The sequence below is a fragment of the Eretmochelys imbricata genome, chromosome 7 (assembly GCF_965152235.1).
Source record: "Eretmochelys imbricata isolate rEreImb1 chromosome 7, rEreImb1.hap1, whole genome shotgun sequence".
Taxonomy (NCBI): Eukaryota; Metazoa; Chordata; order Testudines; family Cheloniidae; genus Eretmochelys; species Eretmochelys imbricata.
In genome coordinates this window covers 88,406,337-88,429,910 of record NC_135578.1, presented here as the reverse complement: position 1 = coordinate 88,429,910, position 23,574 = coordinate 88,406,337, and the positions used below count along the sequence as shown (strand labels likewise).

General features: G+C 39.5%; 1 protein-coding gene across 1 annotated transcript in view; it reads right to left on the bottom strand.

The window, feature by feature from the left end:
* The window catches only part of PCDH15 (protocadherin related 15), a 672,916-nt gene that overhangs the window by 234,209 nt on the left and 415,133 nt on the right, over positions 1-23,574 (bottom strand). The window contains exon 16 of the mRNA XM_077821312.1: positions 13,424-13,517. Coding sequence (XP_077677438.1) covers positions 13,424-13,517 — 94 coding nt within the window. The remainder of the gene's footprint in view (positions 1-13,423; positions 13,518-23,574) is intronic.

Below are 23,574 nucleotides of genomic sequence, written 5' to 3'. Positions count from 1 at the left end.
AAAGGTATATATAATATTGAATACTATCGGGAAGGTAGATTGGAAGCACCCGTCCTCGCAGTCTCATAAGACAAGAACAAGGGGACAGTCAATGAAATTAAAAGGAGGGAAATTCTAAAACAATAAAAGGAAATACTTTTTTCCAAACTATGCATAACTGGACTGTGAAGTCACTGCCACAGGAAGTCATTGAGACCAAGAACTTAAGATTCTAAAACAATTTGGACATTTATATGGACATATAGAATACACAGGTAATAAAAATGTTGTGGAAAGGTCATTAAGCCTCATATTAAGGTAATTAAATGTTGTGGAAAGGTCATTAAGCCTCAATTGGTATTAGAGATGAGAATGAGACCTAATATGGGTTGTAAATGACTCCTCAACTGATAATTGCATTTCTCTCTGAAGTATCTGGTATTGGCCACGGTTGGAGACAGGATACTGAACTACATGAACCTTGACTCTGATCCAGTCTGTCAATTCCTATGTTCCTGTATTTGCATCAACGTCATAATAAATCATCCTGTCATAGACGCACGATACTGTTCAACATTCATCTTGCTCTGGGAGGAGAAAACATGATCTTTTAAAATAGCCTGAACATTGTATTGATTTTGAGGCCCTAATTAGCTAATCAAAATTAATCCAAAATTTACAAAAAAGCACAAACTTTTTTTGTTTGTCTTATTTAAAACTTCCATGGTGCTCAAATGAGCCAGTACTAACATTTTTAAATAGAGCTATCATAATTTCTACAGTAGTCACAACTTAGTGAACCATTAGAAGTAAATTAATTCACTGAGTGGTGCAACCAGAGATACTATAAAAAATACATATCCAAGAGGCATTTGTTTGTCCCCCGTCCCCCCGTTTTGCTGTCAACTTCTCTAGCATTTCTGATGCACGACAAAAGAACCCTTTGGAATTCTCTAGTTTTCTCCTCTAGACTCACAAACCTCTATCAACTTCATCCGATTGCATTATCGTTTTTGCAATACTAATAATGGACATACAGAGTTAAATAGGTGCTATTTTTCACCCCAATAAGGACATGATGTGAACCCTGTAGATGGTCTGCAACTCAGTTAACTATATTGGTCTCCTCTGGGATGCGTGTAACATCCATTGATGATTCTACCATTAGTTCACCTTGGTAACTGCCACACTCAAACGATTGTTTAATAAAAGTGTAGTGTGTGTGTATTCCAATAAGGGGGTCCAGAACAACAGTGTCATGACTAGCACCCACAGCAAAAGTGTGACAGGTATATATCCTAAAATATCCTTCAGTAAGCAAATAGGGTGAATTACGGTGCCTATTTTTAGCCTATCAATGGAGAAGAAAATAGAGCCAGCAAGTAAACTGTGGGTCATATGACCTTGCAACAGCCACACGAGTAATCACCTGGCACAACAGTTAATATGAGGGAAGGCCCACATTTTAGGGTACACTTTTTTGGTGGGTGGGAAGAGGGTAAATGCGTACACTGTGAGAGAAACCTTCCTTTTTACTGCCAGTTGCATGCAGCTCAGTTTCATGTATGGTCATTCAGCTCCATCATATTTCACATCACTGATGTCTAGTGCTGTGATTGCTCTGAAAGTCAGGTAAGCCATGATTCACTTTTTGCATAATGAGGACATTCTTCTAACAAAGAAGCCTCTACTACACAGGCACAGTGATGGAGATTCTTTAAACACTCTTCTATTCTGCCACCTTCATCAGAGAAAATTCTGGTGAATATGAGAACTGTGAGAGTTATTCTTGTCTTATAAAACAAAAGGAACAAAATCAATACTGAAAGAAACACATGGATTCAGTGTAGCCAATTAGGAGTAGATGCCTGTTTACTCTTTTATGGCAGTCTTTCTTGTCTTGTTAGTGAAAAAAATTGCTGAATCATACGTCTCAGAGCCTCATGAATCAGGAACAGAGTCATGTTCTCACTTGCTTACTCACTTGCTTACTCACCCTTCAGTAAGATTGCAATTAGAGTTTCATTTGAAGGCCTCATTTGAACCTCCTAATAACTGATCAAAATCAAGCCTAATCTATGTGCTTCCCAACATTTAGAGTTAATACTCAGAATGAATGAGAATTTTCATGCAAAGTCTGAAGCACATCAATTCAAGACTCAGAAATATCATCAGAACCTGCAATGTTTTGTGCATTCCTCTCTGTTCATAATCCAAAAAAGTTACATTTTATCATTTGATAGGGAAAGAGTACAAGCCACTATCTTGTGCATGGGGTATTTAAAAAAACAAAATGCAAAAAAGTAGCACTGTTCACCACTAAAGCAGGAGTCTCTATGGAAGCAGAGACTCCAATTAAAAAAGGCATTTAAGCCTGTGCTTAACATAAAGTGTGTGCTTAATTACCGTTGAAGTCAAAGGGACACATAAGCATATGCTTAAGTGGGTTTCCTATGGATTTACACACCTATTTAAGCACTTTACTGAATCAGGATTAGAGATACAGGGGAAGAAAATACAATTTACTATTATTTCAATGTATGTCCTGATGCATTTTCTACAGCGGTGTTAGGTGACTATGTTAGGAGGATGTGAGTAATGCAGATCCCATGCTATGATGTGAGTAATGTGAGTAATGCAGATCCCATGCTATGATATCTGCATGTAAGTTTTTCAACTTTTCATAATGTCTATGTAAATACCAACACTGATTTTTTTTAAATGTTTTGTAGGTCAGAGTTAAAGTTATCATTGGAATGTGTAACATGAAAAGCCAGCAATAGTGTGACTTCTCAAAAGGATTGGGCACTTCCATCTTGTTGCTGAAGCAATCAATGGGTTCTTCACACATATAATAAATATAAGTTTAATAAAAGATGAACATCTGCAATTTATAGCTTTATTAAGCCAACTGAAATAGTTCTTATATCCATAATTCACCTCTAAGCAATAAACACAATATTTAAATAGACTCCTCAAATATCTTTTGCTCTAAGTGTGCAAGGCTCTCATAAATGTTAAAGAATAGAAGATAAATACAAAGAAAATGTCACTTAGTTTATTTGTACCCTGCCATTTAATTAGAAACTGGGAACTGATGAGCGTATTGTTTGCCATAGGAAAGTGAATATTCTTAGCTTTGATGTCTGTCATAAATGTAAAGGAAAGGGTAAACCCCTTTAAAATCCCTCCTGGCCAGAGGAAAAATCCTCTCACCTGTAAAGGGTTAAGAAGCTAAAGGTAACCTCACTGGCTCCTGACCAAAATGACCAATGAGGAGACAAGATACTTTCAAAAGCTGGGAGGAGGGAGAGAAACAAAGGGTCTCTGTCTGTTGGTATGCTGCTTTGCCGGGGATAGAACAGGAATGGAGTCTTAGAACTTTTAGTAAGTAATCTAGCTAGGTATGTGTTAGATTATGATTTCTTTAAATGGCTGAGAAAAGAATTGTGCTGAATAGAATGACTATTTCTGTCTGTGTGTCTTTTTTGTAACTTAAGGTTTTGCCTAGAGGGATTCTCCATGTTTTGAATCTAATTACCCTGTAAGGTATCTACCATCCTGATTTTACAGGGGTGATTCCTTTACTCCTATTTACTTCTATTTCTATTAAAAGTCTTCTTGTAAGAAAACTGAATGCTTTTTCATTGTTCTCAGATCCAAGGGTTTGGGTCTGTGATCACCTATGCAAATTGGTGAGGATTTTTACCAAACCTTTCCCAGGAAGTGGGGTGTAAGGGTTGGGAGGATTTTCGGGGGAAAGACGTGTCCAAACTACGTTTCCCAGTAAACCCAGTTAGAGTTTGGTGGTGGCAGTGGTTATACCAAGGACAAAGGATAAAATTAATTTGTACCTTGGGGAAGTTTTAACCTAAGCTGGTAAAAGTAAGCTTAGGAGGTTTTCATGCAGGTCCCCACATCTGTACCCTAGAGTTCAGAGTGGGAGAGGAACCTTGACAATGTCAAACAAGTTTATTAATTTAGACAAACTCTAAGACAAAGACGATCATCCTAAAATACAAATGAGTTGGTGAGTAATAAGATATGAACAAAAAGTCCAGGGCCTTATTTGATTGAAAAAGAATCTGTAAAAAATGTTTATGCTCTACATGGCAGGATTTTTCTATATTAAACTTAAGAAAACTATATTTATGTTGTGGCTTAAATATACAAAATAATAGCTATTTTTAATCAGTTGGGACAAATTCAGGTGCTCATATATTAAGGTGAGCAAAGTGATAAGCACCAATATAGAATATTTATTAATGGGGTAAAATGGAATGGAAATTGTTACATTAGTATAAGTTAGTTACTCCAGGAGGGTAAGTCCTTGCAGACTCACATTTACACAATAATACAATTCATTGCTAATGAGAATCTAATATCTTTATAGGTATTGTAGGCTCAGAAACTGGTGTGTTAACAGGGAAAAGGGCTGTGGTACATGGATCTTGGTTCCTGATGCATGTGTTTATGCCAAAATGGTATAACTCACAGTGAAGGGTGACTAGCAGAGCATAGGTATAAACCTGGGGAGAAGAGTGGGGAGTGTATCCTTTCTCACTAACATTTTACTATCTTGTTGGTGTCCCCATCAGTGCTGCTGCAGGCTTCATGTATTCTCACACCATGTGCCCTTACCCTAAATGCTTTTAAAGATGCAGTTTACACCTATATTCAGGAGCAGGAACAGTGGAGAGCCCCCTTCTATCACCAATTTACTATGAGCTAGATGAAAACACCTTCTGTTTGTTTAGAACCAGTGAATGTGCACCGGTTATAAATATACAGAGGGTTACTGATAGTCAGCAAGATCTAACCTGGAAGGCATGCTTGACTAAAGAGAAACATTATAGGAGCATATACCAAAGAGGTGGTTCTAGCCCTAAACTATTAAACCACAGAGAAACTTGTGGCAGCAAAACATGAAACCAGCTTTTCTTTTCCAGGCCCACCTGGGACTCATGAGAGATATAAAATACATGGCAGTTTTTGTTAACAGTTTGCAAACACTATTTTAGTGAAATAAAGGTATTTTTGAGTTACAAAAATGTTACTGGATGCAGAACATTTTCCCACCTTAACATTAGCCCAACAGATGTCTTTCCAAATACATTTAAAAAAATGAATATAACAGTGTACGTTCAATTTCAGTCAGTCAATTTTTTTAAAAAATGACTTACATAAACCATCGTATTTTTCTTTGACAATCAAAATCAAAACTTCCATGAAGAACATAAACCCTCTGAAACTTTTATTATGTGTTATGCTATCATGCAGTACATTTTAAATTTTAATTACCACTATAAAAGTGATTTTTCCTTCTGCTGATAAGAGCCCACTTTAATTGATTTGTCTTGTTAGAGTTGGTAAGGCAACCCCCATCTTTTCATGTTCTCTATATATATATATCTTCCAACTGTATTTTCTACTCCATGCATCTGATGAAGTGGGTTTTAGCCCAAGAAAGCTTATGCCCAAATAAATTTGTTAGTCTCTAAGATGCCACAAGGACTGCTTGTTCTTTTTGTAAATACTGGATTATCCTTGTCAGTCCCAGGAGACAATGAGTTTCACAAGCATGGATAAACGTTCTTGGTTTCAGTAAAAAATTCTGATTTTTAAAGGATTCTACAGATGCAAACTGACGTTCACAGGTGCTTTTTCTATACAATCACAATAGGAAATGTCAAGGACTTTCCCATATGCTGCACAATAGAAAAATTACAGGCCACATTTGCTTTCCTTAATTGGGTCCTATTGGTAAAAATAAAACTTTTTGAGTTCTTTGTATTGAGAAAGTACAGAATTATTTGTCTGCCTATAAATTTACCTTTAATACGTTTAACCAAACACATTTCCACTGTACTGATTGATCAAAAACAAAAAACTAGGTAAATGCAAACTTCAAGCTGTATTCAAAAGTCAGGAAAAGCCAATGTTAACTAAATTTTAATTCTGTACTCTTGTGCATAAAAATGGTCATATTCTATTTCTCAGATATCACATTTTTTCTAAAACTTTCCTCAAAATATTGTCTCTTGCTCCTTTTGAATAGGCCAGACAGAAGACATGTAAGTAATTTTTATAAGAAAAAAATATACAGATGAAGTATAACAATGTAGAGTAATGATGACAGTATGCTCGAATATATGGTTATCAAATTAAATTACAACATTAACTCTTTTGATGACCCTTAGAAGAACATTACTGAATAATGAAATATTGGGGAAATACAATCATAGGAATGTCATTAATTTATAAAGGATAACATTATTGAGGTCCTAAAAGCCAAACACAATTCCACAGAAACCCAAAATATTTTGATCATATTTAACTGATTTTAAAAAAGCTGGTTACATATTTCTGAACAGATATAAGCTATACTATGTGTAAAATGTCTCAATTTTATATCCACTGAAAGATAAACAAGTACATTAAAGTAACTCTAGGGATCTCATATATTATCGAGTGATGCAGATAATGCTTATAGAATTAATAGAAATTATATTGTTATTGTAATTTTGTTAAACACTGACTTCCTCCCAAGCATATTAAAGAAGGAAGAAAATCCTTAAGTGTCTAAATTACACAAATCTACTAGCACCTAGTTATTGCCATATATGTATAATATTAGTTTAAATATGTTAGTAGATAAATAGTTGAAATTAATAGACTTTTCTAGGAAGTCAAACACAAGTCTAAATTACACAAATCTACTAGCACCTAATTATTGCCATATATGGATAATATTAATTTAAATATGTTAGTAGATAAATAGTTGAAATTAATAATAGACTTTTCTACGAAGTCAAACACTGAAGCATAATTTGGATAATGTAATTTATCATATATAGTCCAGGGGCTGAATTTTTTTTCTGCACTAAAAGTGGTGTTGATTTGTTTCGGCCAAGGATAAGATGCATTAAGAAAGAGAAGTATACCGCAAAGATACACTATGCTCACCTGCGCATCTCATGGCCTTGTGGACAGAGAGATTACTTTATTATCCAGTTCTGCCTCTGCCTCATGTTTGGCTAGAACTAAATGCAAGAATGGAATGTACTGCAAAACATTCCATTTCACATCACAGTATTTTACAGTTTTCATTAACAGTTTGTGACAGCCCTTCAACGGTATTGTAAGATGAACAGATATTGATTTTAAGACACTGGACGTTCTAGAAGGACACTGCTGTGAAAAATAGACAGGACCTTCTACCACCACCATTTTCTTGTGCTCTGTAGTCAAGAGTACAGCACCTAATTTCCACTTTCCACTCCTAAATTTTGTATTAATTATTGCTTTATGTCTTCTGTAAGTTACTTCCAAAACCACAACAAACACCTTCACCTTTCTATGTTTCTTAAATACAAAGAGCAGTAAATGATCCTGCAGTACACTACATAGTCCAGTCTCACACACAAATGAAGACACATACACACATTGTTGTTTTAAGTTCTTAAATAGCACAGAATAGAATTGCTTTCTTCTTACAAAAATTCAGCGTACTTTGCTTGTCCAGCTATACCGAAAGAAGGACAGGAGATACTTGATATGGTTTTAATCAGGCTGCAACTTTATTATTAAATGTCTGGGACTACCCAGTATATAAAAGTGTACAATGGAGGTAACCCCATGTTCATTCAATAATTACCTGGGGCTTCCACCAGCTCCTCCTCTTTTTTCATAGATTCATAGATATTTAGGTCAGAAGGGACCATTATGATCATCTAGTCTGACCTCCTGCACAACGCAGGCCACAGGATCTCACCCACCACTCCACACCACTTTTCTATCCAGGTCCCCCAGCCAATCTATTGCTGGAACCTTACCATCCCTTCAGCCCTGGAGCACCCATGGGAAAAAAATAGTGGGTGCTTACCACCCACCGACAGCCACACTCTCCCCCAACCACTCTTCAGAGTCTCCCTCCCGCTGGCAGCCCGCTGATCAACTTATCCCCCTCCCTCCCAGTGCCTCCCAGAGGGGACAGAAAGAGGCGGGGTCTTGGTGCAGCCTTAGCGGAAGGGATGGAGTGGGGGCAGGGCTGGGGGCAGAGAGAGGGCGGGAATAGGTGGGGTGGGGGTTTGGGGGAAGAGGTGGAATGAGGGCAGGGCCTGGGTCGGAGGGGTAGAGAGGAGGTCGGCGCCTATGCCACACATCTACAAAGCCCTCCCCGAACCTCCTGTTGGGAAGGTTGAAAAAAACCAACCTATGCTACCTAGGCCAGTCTGGTGGTGATGGAAAAATTCTTTCCCAGCCCCCCCGAAAAGGGGCAGCTAGTGCAATGCCCAAAGCAGGTCTTGACCAAACCTGGCCTTTCACAACCTAAAGGGGAGGGAGGTTGGGTGCTGCCTCAGCTTAGTCCATGTAAAATGGGGGCTTCACTGCCCAAGGTTGCCTTTTGCAGTTCTGGTTCTCCAGGGGATGAGTCAGCAACCACACTGACTCCTCTCCTTTTGCAATAGTTTCTGCTCTCTCCCTCTTCCTCCCCTCCCCCTCCACCCCAGTAAGGCACCGCTCCCTTAATTCAGTCAGCTGGACAAAAGCCACCCTGCTTGAAGGTGGTCACTCTCTAAATCCTACTGGCACCTAATGGCAATCTTACCTGAAAATATCAAAGTTTGTCAATGTAACTTGAACTTGACAGATTTTTCCTTTCACTTGTTATTGTTCTGTCATTGTTCTGTCTAAGCCTCATAACTGGGGAAGCAATAACTGGCTATAAGTCCTGTACACATTTTCAACTCTTTGTATTGTGGCATTTCAGGGACAGGTGATGGGTTATGTTATTTCAAGGCCAGCATAAAAACCATGCGCCAACTAAACTCTAGTACTGTAAACCAGAATGAATATAGCTTGGGAAGCATGCCTGAGTATTTCAAACAATCAAGAGCATTTTAAAGTATAAGAAGGACCCAAGTGATAAAATGATGTCACACATGCTGTGCAGCAAAATGGAAAGCAGTATTGCTTTCTGAAGTTATCAGAAGTCAGTTGAAAACCTATGCACTGCTGATCAATTTCCATGAATACTACGGTATTCTAGTAGTAGTGTTTAAAATGATTCTACAGCTTATGACATATTACACTGGGTGAATACGTTAAAAACAACGATATAAGAGTTTTCTATCTATGTTTACTCCCATTACTCATTGATTAAATTGTATTTCTGAAATGCAAGCAACTCTATAGAACTTGAAAAACTCTTAAATTGAACTGTTTTACAGTCCACTTTATATATCTGTAAACTCAACAAGCAATATTACTTAGGCTATCTTTTCAAACAACTCCCAGTAAACGGAGAGCACCTGTATACAAAGTGTAATTTTATGAAGGCAACTATTTTATACATTATATAGAAACTGGACGAGAAGAAGTCAAAGTTCTTAAAAACTGACTAACAGCAGTTGAAGTTCTCATTCACAAGACAGTTAAGCTGAAAATGTCAGTCAAACTGAAGTAACTAGGGCATGGTACAGAACACTGTCCAGTGCATTCAGTTGTTGAAGCCACACTGAATTCAATCAACTTTGAAACTGCCAACATATGTATAAATGAAAGAAAATATAAAAGTCTTTGTTTGTTCTACTCTGAATAGGAGTTCTCACGTATTTCCCAAATGCCTGTGTTCTTTTCTTGGAAACCCTGAATGGAATAATATGACTTAAATTTTAAAGTGATTATTCAACCATTGTTCCTAATACTTACTCTGAACAATGGGAGTGCAAAATGTCCCAAAGCCAAATATCCATGTTACAAGTTAAGGAGAAGAATTTTTTTTATGGAAAACAAAAGTAATTTTCCTTCCTCTGTATGTTAAATCTTAAAGCACATTTTGCATTAAATGTAAAAGCTAAGCTTTTCCGTGTATATTTGAATCTACTTAATTCATTTAATTTCAAGTAGCATATTGCTGGATGGAAACAAATCAGATTATTATGCCTGCTAATGTTGTTAAAATATGTAATCAGTAGTTTTATTCTTTAAACTATGTTTAGGGACTTGCAACAAGCCTTCCTCCCACTATATTGTTCCTCTTCATAAGTAACACCACACCAGTGTTTTTCCAAAAAAGAATATACCACTGTAACAAAGTCTAAGGTGGAACAGTTAGAAGAAAAACTGCGGTAATCCTCATTCATAAAAAGGAACTACTGGTTTCCTACCTCTAACAGTCAATATGAGAAAAAGGACACCACCATGTGAGTCAATGAGTTTTCACTTGTGGACTCCCCACTCCACCTTGCATTTAAAATATCTGACCCAACAGCAAAGGACCGCTGAATATTTTTGGTTGACATTAGAACAGGTCTATGAACACCAAGTATTTGACGGCCCAGCTGGGACTTTGGGTGATGTTTTCCCTTTGTATAGAACCCCACACCACACAGGAATGTCATCACCAGTTTTATCACTAGATCATTTCATGACAGTGAAGTTTCTTCACATATGACATAATGGCACCTGTTCTCGGAAGGAAACTGCCCACCTGGCCATCAAGCTGCATAGATAACTGGGCATCGATGAAGTTTCACACATAAAGGAAAGTCAGTTACTTTTCATGTGAAAGAGAAGCTATACATCAGCCCAGATGCCTGTAGAGCTTGGAGGCAGGGCTGGGGGATATATAAAATGGTTCCTTTGCAGCACTTTAGGCAATTTAACTTCAAAGGGGAAAAAAGTCACATTTCATTTAACTCCAGCCCAGCTGCTATACTCAGCAGCACTTCAGAAGTGGCTGGGCTGCTATAACATGAGATTTTACTTTAAAAGTTGAATTAAGAGATGTCTGGGTGGGCAAAAGGCAAGGAGGGATAGGTTTTAAGGTGAAAAAAAGGAGGAAAATATTTTCAACTATCATTATGAGGCCTGGATATTATTCCAGCAGCACACTATAGTCTTTTATAACCAAAACTATAATAGGAGTTCTGTAACTCTCCAGATTTAGTTTTTTCTATAGAAAGTAAGAGATGAAAATGACCACTGGAAAAGCAACTGAGCTCATAGAGATTAAAGGATGGAGGAGGGTTCAAAGTGTCAAGAAAATTAAAGTATTAAGACAATACTTACTTTAAGACTATTTTATGTAGACTATTAAGAGAAGCGCTGAGATGCTGGGTCTTGTTATGGCTTCTGTATATTGCTATGGTGCTGTAAAAACTAACTACACTGGGGAGAATTCACCCCAAGCAGAAAACTGTGTAGGACAGCCACGGGATTCGACTATATGAAAGGGCTGTAAGCTCCAACATAGGAGATGTGCCAGCAGCTGAAAGCAGGAGGATCCTAATAGCACTCAGCATTACAGGGATTTTTTTTACTGCTGAGAACCAGCCCATAGTCAGTCTCGAGGGTGGGGTGCCATAATGTAGAGCAGCCCTTGGTTGCTCTACTTCACTCTGGGAATTTCACTGGTTCCTAGAGGTGTACAGAATGGGGAGGGTGCAAAAATGACTAAGTCATATTTTGCCTCTCCTCCCGCAAGGATGAGCCATTCTGTGCTGCATTTCTAGCAGGTGCAGAAAAAAAACCCTCTCAGCCAAGGTACTTTTAATCATTTCTCTTCCATTTTTCTCTTTCTATCATGAAAGATCTGCAAAAGAATTATTCCACTCTTGTGCATCTCTTAAGACTGTAGCATGGGAAAGTTTCATCTTGAGTTTGCTGCAGACTTTAAGAATGACCTTTGTCTTCTGACCTTTCTTTGATGGGTGCCCCTTCAGTGCCAACTAATATCTCTACACCCACTACGACCTCATCCAGTTTTCTACTTATAAGAATAAGCAAATTTTAGATACAGGTATCTGTATAAATATAAAATGTGATGTTCAGCTCTTTGATATACACATTGAAGGTAACCAGATTGTTCAACTAAAAGAGAATGTGGTGTTACTGTGTGTTGGTGTGGGTTCACAATTAGAGTGGGCTAATGCTCAGAGACTTGTGTTAGGTGTGAGTGTTACTTTATCATATGATTTCCTCCTTTTTTAATATTTGTCTTATTGTCAGGAACTGTACTTGATGGACCTTCACTCTGAATTTACGTCTACACTTCACACCATTTGCAGCAGCATGTGGGGTACGTATTGCTATACACCACAGTGCAACGCTAGGTATATGTACACTATGGTGTGTAGCTGCACATGGCAGTGAAAGGCTCTGACATTGGCAGAAGAACACTACACTGCTATTTTTAGCAGTGTAGATGGGAAAACATTGCTTGGCCAAGTAGAGAGCCATGTAGGTACATACCCTAAGGATTCAGGCATATCTTTACTCACTTACGCAGTGCCTCACTGTCTACACTCCTATTGATACCCATGCTGGGAGAGAGACGGGGTAACAGTGAAGTGAGCATTGTAGATGTACTCTGAGTTAATGAAGCTTTTGTGTGGGTAATATTATTATTTAAGAACCATATTACAGTTTCATTAAATGTACCAAAATATACTAGATGAACTGCTTCAAATTCATTTTAAGAGAGGTAAAATGATTTTCTTCTAGTTCTTCAGTTAAGGTTCTGAAAAAAGTGGTTCAGAAACCCAAAATGAACAGCCTGTAATTCAACAAAATTATTTATTTATTATAGACTGAACTATGTGCAAGGTGCTTTCCAAACACTAAAGATGGATGATCCTCACTCTGAAGACCGCAGAAGCTAAGAATACACAAGCGGACAGAGCTTAAGGGAAGAGGAATAACAATAGGTAATTTAAAAAAATCATTAGAAAGTAATGAGAGATAGATTAATCTAACTTCTCGACACAATGTCAAGTGTCAAACTGCCTCTGGCAGAACACACAGAAAAAGAAGCCAAAACTCCTAATGGATAAGTTGCAAATTTCCTGCTACACTTCCAAGTAAAAGAAAAATGCCTGTTACAGTTCATAAAAAGATTGGCAAATACTTGTGCAAATTGATTTCCATAAATACTTACAAAAATTGAACCAGGACAGCATTTGCCATGTGCAAATTCTGAACTAAGATTGAGTAATACATTTAATAGGACAGAGAAAATGACACAGAATATGGGTGCACACAATAAAAGGGACCTCTTCCAAAATGGTGTGCAGAAGGAGGCAGGCAGGGAGACTGGACTCTAAGTATCAGGGAAATTGAATGGTCACAAGATCCCACACAGCTGGATGTCTCAAACAGTTGCATTTATTGTATTTATTCTTGATATTGCAGAACAAAGAAAGGTCAAAAGTGAGCTGGCACAATCATTTTTGTTTTAGTGTCTAAAAGTGGTACGTTTTCAAGGTGGTGCATGGGAGATACCTGCACAAACCTTTCTTGCATACAGGGAAATTGCTGCAAGTCATAGATCTATTCATTCAAGACCCAGATAAAAGATTCTATGGTTGTATTACTCCCAGCTCCCAACACTCCTGGGATGATAACTAAACACTTTCTTAAACTTTCAATAGAAACTCACCCCATCTGGTCTGCCATCCGAGGCTGTAACAATCAAAATGTAGCGATCAGTGCTTTCTCTGTCCAAGGGCTTTCCTAAGGCAAGAAGTCCAGAACTAGTAATAAAACAAAACATTAAATTATATAAGCTTTTAGGATATATCATAACTGCATGAAGGCTTTGGATGGGTAAATACTTGTAAAACAATGAGCCTATTTCGAATGCTTTATGGTTTCATACATGTATAATTTATGACTAAAGTAGTGACCTGATGATGTACAGGATTATACAATAGATAGTCCCAGACTGAATGCAAGACTGTCATTCATTCAAGGGGTTTGTACTGCTGTCATAAACCACAAGAGAGAATTTCATGCCTTATATTCATCACAGCAGATTTCTGATAGCCCTGACAGAAAAGCATTTAGATTACAGTATTTGTATTAAACTAGGGAATGTCTCTTACAAAGATTCATGTCCCTTGAACATTTTACAGAAAAGTCTACTTTTCCATTCATTGCATAAGTGTACTGAATGAGTGTGCACAGAGTCAATTCTTTTTCAGTGCTCACCAGTATGGGTACTGTATTCCCTAGTAATAAAAGATTATCACCAGTGTAGGTGGTGTGTAAAGGAGAATAAATCAACCTACTGTCTTTAGGCCATGAAAGAACTCGTGCTGTTCCAAAACAATACAAAATAAAAATTGACGTAAATAGCAAAGACAAATAAAGCAGAGTAGGATTTGTCCCAGATCTCCATGGTCAGGAGTCTGACTAACTTCTTGAACTGCTTTGTGGTGTCGAGGAACAAAAACAGATTCTCACTGTGGACTAACATTCATAATAATCACAAAATTAGCAGTTATTATTGGTCTTTATCTAGTAGTGATGATCCTCATTTTGTAGGAAGGCTCATTTCTATTTCACCTTGGTGATACAGCTGGAGTTTCCCCAAGGAACTCTGAATTTTTCTCCTAGCTTTCCCACAGTCTGTATGAACTGCCATAAAGGATCCGACCTAAGATAAATCTAGTCCAGTATCCTGCCTCTGACAGTGGCTAGCACCCAGTGTTTTAGACGTAGGTAAGAGCACCACAGAAGGCAGATGTGTAGTAATCTGTCCCCCACATTTGGTTTCAGATTGATATTTAATCGATAGAAACTGTCTTAAACTCTGAAGCATCATGTTTAATATCCCTTCCACAATTTTTTGTCATATTTAATGACGACGACTCTGGATACCCTTGCTAACCATATAAAGATCTAATCCCTTCCTGAATCTTGGTAAATTCTTGGTCTCAGTGAGAATGTGCCAGTGTATTCCACAATTTAATTACATATTGTGTGAACAAGTATTTCCTTTTATCAGTTTTGAATTTCCCACCTTTTAACTTCATTGAATGTCCCCTGGTTCTTCTCTTATGAAACAGGGAGAAGAGACAGACATTCCGCATCTACCTTCCCTGTTCCATACATACTTGTATAGATGTTTATCATGTCCCCTTTTATTCATTTATTTCTAAGGTAAACAATCCCAGGCTCTGTCTCCATATGCAAGTTATTCCATGTCTTTGATCATTCTCATCACCCTTCTTTGAACTCCTCCTAATATAGCAATATCAATTTTAAGATGAGGTGAACAGTATTGCACATAGCATTCCAGATGAGGCCACCACATTGATTTATATAAAGGTGGTAATAAATATTAATCATCCCAGTCCTTATGCAACTTAATATCTTGTTAGCTTTTTTGACCACAGCGAGCAGAAGTCTTCATTAAGCTATCTGTAATGACACCCAGGTCCCTTTCCTGAGTTGGAAGAGCTAATTTAGAACCCTGTAAGATTAACTAGTAGTTTTGTTTTGTTTTTCCCTTCCATCATGCATTGCCTTCACCATCATGTTGCCCATTCACCGAGGTTGTCTAAATCTCTCTGAATCCCTCAGTCCTCTCCTGTCCTAACTTAAATAATTTTGTGTTATCTGCAAATTTTGCTACCTCACTACAACCCTCCCACCCCCTTCCACTTTCCTGATAATTAATAAATATATTAAACAACTTTCAGGAACCCCACTGTTAACCATTTTCTATTATGAAAATTGACCATTACTCCTATTCTTTGTTTTCTATCTCCAAGCCTGTTTTTGATCCATGACAATATTTTGCCTCTCACCTTATGACTAGTTAGCTTCTTGAGTATCTCTTGTGCAGGAACTTGTCAGAGGCCTTTTGGAATCTAAATAAATGTCTACCAGGTCTTCTTTATCCACTATTTTTTTTGGCACATTTGATAATTACGAGAGATTAGTTTTCCTTTTCAGAAGCTATGCTGGTTAGACCCTATCATATTGTGATCCTCCAAGTGTTTTGTTATTCTGTTTTTATTGATCATTTCAACCAGTTTGCTAGGTACAGATGTAAGGCTCATATTATATAATTAACTGTATCATTCTTAGAGCCTATTGAAAATACGGGTATAACATTTGCTACCCGTAATCCCCTGTTTATTGTTTTTAAAGAGATATTGTACATTTTTATTAGTTGCTCAGCCAGTTCATAGTTAAACTCCAACAGACCTCTTGGATTTACATAATCTGGGTTTTTATATTATAAATTTGCTCCAGCAACTCTTCTTCTGACATTTCATTCTTCAAGACTTCTCTTTATTATCAGAAAGGAGCAGGTCAGGGTAGGAAGCTCCCCAACATCTTTGGTGGTGAACACTAAAGTCTGTTATGCCAGTGCTCTATCTTTGGTCAGCCGGGTAGAGCAAGCACACACTTTTAAGTGAATACTAATATGGTTCAGTGGAATAAGAATAAGTGGGAAGTATTAGGAGCTCTTTCCTAAGATCAAGTGACTTGCCTCTAAGATAATATCCAGTCTCAATCATTATGATAGGGGGAATCTGAGAAAGGTGTTAAATCATGTCACTCATGGCTACAAAAAACCCCCCAAAATGCTAAGGTGCATGAATGTCTCTAGTAGCATCTTTCAGAGACGGAAAGAACATCAAATCAGATTGACTCAGCAATAACTTATTTCCAGAATTTTACTAAACAACTAGGGGGAACATGCATTAATACTCTATATCTTACTTCCACTTCTCTAATCTCATGCACTGTTCTCTGCATGGGGCCACTATACCAGGGAACTCAATTAGTAATTACATTAATCTTATTAAAGACCATTTAACTTTTAACCTAAAATTTTTATTTCAATATTTGATACATCAGAAAAGTGGAAATAGCAGTGAATATCCCGGGATGGCAATTTGCCCCCTTCCAATATTTTAAAAAGGTCAGATGTCTATTAATAGGCACAAAAGAGAAAACCACTCCCTGCTTTTAAATAGTACACATATCCCCAACTGCCCCTTTTAATGAATTAGCAATCATCTCAATGTAATAAAAAGTTTAAAATAAAGGTTTAAGAACACTCGAATAAAATCTAAAGAGAAGGAAACTGGATTTGCATGTTCTGCTCATGTTCAACATGAATGCTTCCTATTAAGAAATTTGTGTTTTTATTGTGATAAAATGTTAGTACAGGTAACCTGTTATAATACATTTCATGATTGGGCTCTGAAGGAAAAGTATACTTGTTACAGATAAAATCTCCACAAGAAATAGTGCTCCAATAACAGTACACTGCAGCTGCAGGCTCATTTATCACCTGTGAATTTTAGACTTAAGATGAACAGGAAAACATATGCTGTTTTGCTTTTTTCAATTCCTGTGTGCACCATACTGTCCTATTCCAAGTAAAAAGAACAGGAGTACTTGTGGCACCTTAGAGATTAACAAATTTATTTGAGCATAAGCTTTCGTGGGCTACAGCCCTCTGCCATGTACATTGGCCAAACCAGACAGTCTCTACGTAAAAGAATAAATGGACACAAATCAGACGTCAAGAATTATAACATTCAAAAACCAGTCGGAGAACACTTCAATCTCTCTGGTCACTCGATTACACACCTAAGAGTCACAATATTACAACAAAAAAACCTAAAAACAGACTCCAATGAGAGACTGCTAAATTGGAAATAATTTGCAAACTAGACACCATTAAATTAGGCTTGAATAAAGACTGGGAGTGGATGGTCATTACACAAAGTAAACCTATTTCCCCGTGTTTATGCCCCCCACTGTTCCTCCCATGTTCTTGTCAACTGCTGGAAATGGCCCATCTTGATTATCACTACAAAAGTCTTTTTTTTCTCTCTCCTGCTGGTAATAGCTCACCTTAACTGATCACTCTCGTTATAGTGTCTATGATAACACCCATTATTTCATGTTCTCTGTGTATATAAAATCATCCTACTGTATTTTCCACTGCATGTATCCGATGAAGTGGGCTGTAGCCCACGAAAGCTTATACTCAAATAAATTTGTTAGTCTCTAAGGTGCCCCATGTACTCCTGTTCTTTTTGCGGATATAGACTAACACGGCTGCTACTCTGAAACCTATTCCAAGCAGTGTCTTCTTATCCCTGTAACATTTGTAATAAGTCTTTTCTAGATAAGCTATGTAGATAACTGAACATACTTGAAGAATGGTTTAATTATGAGATATTGTGTTGTACTCAGGGTCAAATGGACTGTATGCATTTCTGTTTCATGTATTCCATTATCATTCCTTGGGCTTTAGTCAAATATTCATCACTTTTCATGGGGAGCTAATGAAGTTCCTAATTACCTCAGATAAGATTCAGATTTTGTCAGAGGAGACAGAACTGAAGCTTAATTAAAAAGGCTACTATGTCAGTCTTCAGAACGAGGCATTATCTAGTTAGTGATGTGAATGCTAAAGGAGATATACTGTACACAGTTAAAAAAGGGTTAATTGATATAGCACTAAGGGACTCGACCACTTCTGGAGTCACAGAATGGGGTTCCCTCACCCTGGATTCTCACTGCAAACAATCCTTATGTATTCCAGTTGCAAGTTCAACACTAGGTGTTTTATTTATAATGTGCTTTATAAATATTTTTCCCCCCAACATAACTAGATATTTCCCCCAAATCTTTACCTATTGCAAACATGCAGAACAGAAGAGAAAAGATCACTCCTCTGTGAGATCCTGGGCTTCTCTAAGGCCCTGCCTACACTGGCAAATTTCTGCGCAGTGCAGCAGCTTTCTGTGCTGTAACTCCCGAGGTGTACGCACTGCCAAGCCACTTAGTGTTTAGAAACTGTGCAGTTGTAGTGCTCTAAAAAAAACACCCAGTCAAAAGGCATAGAGGCGTGGATGAAGAGGGGCAGGGGGACTCAGAGGCAGAGGATGACTCATAGGCCAGCGATGCACGCAGTCAGGAGTTCTTTTCTACCCCAGAAGAGCCTAGCCAGTCACAGCTGTCGGATCTTGGTGAAGCACAAACAGGAGTGGAGGCCCCTGGTAAGTGGATCTGATTTTGGGAATTGCTGAAGCGAGTTGTTGGGGGCAGGAGGGTTGGAGAAAGCAGGCTTGTCTCCCACTGCTTGCCTAGTCTGAGTGGCAGAACAGGCTGTTGATAGACTCCCTCACTTCATGGGAATCTCCTTCTGAGATCTCCAGGAAACTCTCAAGAAGATACTGGGCAATCTGCTGCCTCAGGTTCCTCGGCAGAGCTGCTTTGTTTCTTGCCCCATTAATGGTAATTTTCCCTTACCACTTTGCCATTAAGGGGGGTGGGGGAGAGCACCACTGCTGCACACAGGTGAGCCGCATAGAGGCCAGGGCGGAAGCTGCAGGTTTGGAGAAGACCCTCCCTTGATTCCCTGCTCACCCTCAGCAGCAAGATATGTTCCATAATGATCACCTCCTGTGGAAAGTGTGAGGACAGGAATGATTATCAGGCCCTGCTACAGTGCTGGCTCTACCCAAGAGCCACATGCCCAGTGTACATCAGGGTCTGGGAACAGTGATTTACCCTGCGGCTACTCACCATTTTGGGGATCTTGTGGCTCATGTGTCCTTGCCTGGGATCAGCCAGTTAGTGACAGGTGTGTGAGTACTGTGTTTTAAAGCACTGAATCAGTGTTGTCTGTGTTGCAAACAATACTGCTTCTGTAAAATGTTGCATTTAAACTTCAGAGAGATGACCTTGGGAGCCCAGCCTCCCTCTTTGTTATCAGTGGCAGAAAGGCTGCCCAGAAATAGAAAGCGGCCAAGGACAACTAAGGAGGACTTTCTCCTTGAGGTTATGATGCACTCCACCGCCAAGAAACAGGAATTGAAGGAGTGGTGGGACAGTGAGAAGAGGGACCGAAAGGAGAACGTGGCACACCAGAAAGAAGCCACGGAGTGGCTCTTAAATGTTATGGAGTGCCAAGTGGACAAGCTCCAGGTGATACTAGCTCTTCAAACTGAGCAGCTCCGCACCCGCCCCTCCCCTGCAGCCACTGTCACAAAACTCTTTCCCATGTGCCACGCCTGCCCCCTCCACATTGCCAGCACATTGTTATCCACCTCCTGGCTCCACTTTCTACCTGCAGCATTCCATTCCTCCCTCCTCCCAGTCCAGCAGTGTGGACTCCACTACCCACTGCACTCAACACCCATCCCTCTTCAGTTTGGACCCACTGAAGTACAGCACCCGCTGCATCGTACTCCAAAGGAGAAGGTTGGGTATGATCTCTGGACACACACACATCTGAAGCCGTCTCGGGACACCTCCTCCTCTTGAGACCTTCCCTTCCCCCATCCCCCAACCCCCACCCTGCTGATGAATTTGTTTGTTTGACTGTCTCCTCCAGTTGTTGTGTTTTAATAAAAGAATTGTGTTTGTTTGAAAGCATTCTTTAGTTCTATTAAGTGAAAGCAAAAAGAGCACTGCAAAGCAACATACAATTATGTTAAGGCCCCTTCTTGCATCATGTGCACCAATCACCTCCTAGTATTACAAGCACTGCACTCCCAAGCCTAGCAACAAATATTAGTGGCTTTCAGCTTCAAATTGCTGCCTCAAGGCATCCCTGTTCCTTATGGCCCTGTGCTGCACCCCTCTAATAGCCCTGGTCTCTGGCTGTTCAAACTCAGCCTCCAGCCACTGAGCTTCTGCAGTCCAGCCCTGAGTGAAGCTTTCACCCTTCCCTTCACAAATATTATGGAGTGTACAGCCAGCGGCTATAAGCATAGGAATATTATCATCGGCCATGTGTAGCTTCCCATACAGGCATCACCAGCGGGCTTTTAAACCGCAAATGCACACTCAACAGTCATTCTGCACTTGCTCAGCTTGTTGTTGAACCACTCCCTGCTGCGGTCAAGTTGCCCCATGTATGGCTTCATGGGGTAGGCGAGGTCTCCCAGGATCACAATGGGCATTTCGACTTCCCCAATGGTGACCTTCTGGTCTGGGAAGAAAGTCCCTGCTTGCAGCTTCTTGAACAAGCCAGTGTTCTGAAAGATGTGTGTGTCATGCACCTTTCCAGACCAGCCTGTGTTAATGTCTGTGAAACACCCACGGTGATCCACAAGTGCCTGGAGAACCATTGAGAAATACGCCTTGCGAATAATGTACTCTTTGACTATGTGGTCTGGTGCCAGAATCTGAATGTGTGTGCCAGCTATCGCTCCTCCGCAGTTAGGGAAGCCCATGAGTACAAAGCCATCCAAAATGTCATGCACATTGCCCAGAGTCATGGTCTCTCGGAGCAGGATGTGATTAATGGTCCAGCACACTTCCATCAACACAACTCCAGCAGTCAACTTTCCCACTCCTAACTGGTTAGCTACAGATTGGTAGCAGTCTGGAGTAACCAGCTTCCACAGTGCAATTGTCACACACTTCTCCAGCGACAGGGCAGTTCTCATTCTCATGTCCTTGTGCCACAGGGCTGGGGTGAGCTCATCATGAATGTGGTTTTCCTCATGTGAAAGTTCTGCAGCCACTGCTCATCATCCCAGATGTGATCCCACCACTCAATGCTTGTTTCCTGAGGACAAAAGCTGCGTTCCACTGTGGTCAGCACCTCCGTGAATGCCACAAGCAATCTTGTGTCGTAGCTACTACTTGTGGTGAGATCAATGTCGCACTCCTTTTGCCTTTGCAGTGTAAGGAATAACTCCACTGCCACTCGTGACGTTTTGGTCAGAGTGAGCAGCATACTGGTCCACAGTTCGGGATCCATTCCTGCAGCCCGAAAGAGGCAGGGCACGCAGTACACAAACCGTTGAAAGATGGCGCCAAATGTGGATGGAAGCACAGGGATTGCTGGGATGCAAAGCGATGCAAAGCAATGCATCATGGGGAATTGGGATTGGACACAGGATGCCCTGCGACCCCCTCCGCCTTCCCACAAATCTTAGAGACAAAAGAGAAAGAGGTGCTCTGTGGGATAGCTGCCCAGAGTGCACTAATTTGAATAGCTCTGCAAGTGCTGCAAGTGTGGACTCATTATTGCACAGGCAGCTGTCAGTGTGAACACACAACAGCAGTTTTCCTTCTGCGCTCTCTGAATGGCGCTTTAACTGCCGGTGCTGTAACTTTGCCAGTGTAGACGTACCCTAACCCTTCTTTCCAGCTTTCTTCACTCCCTCTGTCTCACACTGTCTCTCTTTCAACTGTTTCCAGTTAATAAGCAGAATCATCCAATTAATTAGCCGATCACTTAGTACTTAAACTATTACCTCATCAAGTTACCCCATGTGGGGATTCTTCCAAAGGGCACATAGTGGTGAGTCAGTCTTAGGCTACTCACACTCTGTAATAATTACCTAGATTAGAGAGACAAACGGGGTGAGGTAATGTCTTTTACTGGACCAACTTCTGTTGGTGTGAGAAACAAGCTTTCAAGCTTCCACACAATTACGTAAATTGAAACATATGAAAAAGCTTCCTATTTAAGGGCCTCATCCTTCTCCAATTAAAATAAATTGGAGTCTTTCAAGTAATTTCAATGGTCTTTGGCTTGGGCCCTAAGTGCATCTGGGTTCTTAAGAAAAGTATCTAATGTAAATTCCTGGAAAAATAAAAAGATTATTGGAACAATCGCAAGGACATGGTGCTAGTCCTATATTGTGCTCGTACTCCACTACAATCAAATAGCATTTGACTTGGCAGAACAAATCAAGATTGGATGTCCTTTCTAAAAGATAGATTCTATATCAATCAATCTGGTTTCACTGAATTAGTGGGTGATGTGGCCTATGTTATGAAGGAGGTCAGACTGGATGATAATGATTCTGGCCTTAAAATCTATGAATATCTATAAGAGGCTGTGAGATGCCACTCCTATGCCAAGAACATGTAGATAACACTAACTATATGTTTCCTCACCACCAATCCATTTTCTGAACAAGATGTCTCAATGCCTAGAAAAAATCAGTGGATCGACAAAGAGAATTTAGCATACTCAGTCCAGAAAAGTCAGAAGTGATGATGGTACAAAGGCGGATATTCTTCAAGAAACTTGACAATACTCTAACAACAGTCCACACACCATGAAAGACGGAAAAACGTAGTGGCCATACTGGAGTCCTCACTTTTCTTTTCAGAGTAGCAGCCGTGTTAGTCTGTATTCGCAAAAAGAAAAGGAGTACTTGTGGCACCTTAGAGACTAACAAATTTATTTGAGCATAAGCTTTCGTGAGCTATAGCTCACTTCATCGGATGCATGCAGTGGAAAATACAGTGGGGAGATTTATATACACAGAGAACACGAAACAATGGGTGTTACCATACACACTCTAATGAGAGTGATCACTTAAGGTGAGCTATTACCAGCAGGAGAGCGGGGGGTGGGGGAGGGAATGGAAGAACCTTTTGTAGTGATAATCAAGGTGGGCCGTTTCCAGCAGTTGACAAGAATGTCTGAGGAACAGTGTGGGTGGGGTAGGGGAATAAACATGAGGAAATACTTTTACTTTGTGTAATGACCCATCCACTCCCAGTCTCTAGTCAAGCCTAAGTTAATTGTATCCAGTTTGCAAATTAATTCCAATTCAGCAGTCTCTCGTTGGAGTCTGTTTTTGAAGTCTTTTTGTTGAAGAATTGCCACTTTTAGGTCTGTAATCAAGTGACCAAAGAGATTGAAGTGTTCTCTGACTGGTTTTTGAATGTTATAATTCTTGACGTCTGATTTGTGTCCATTTATTCTTTTATGTAGAGACTGTCCAGTTTGACCAATGTACATGGCAGAGGGGTATTGCTGGCACATGATGACATATATCACATTGGTAGATG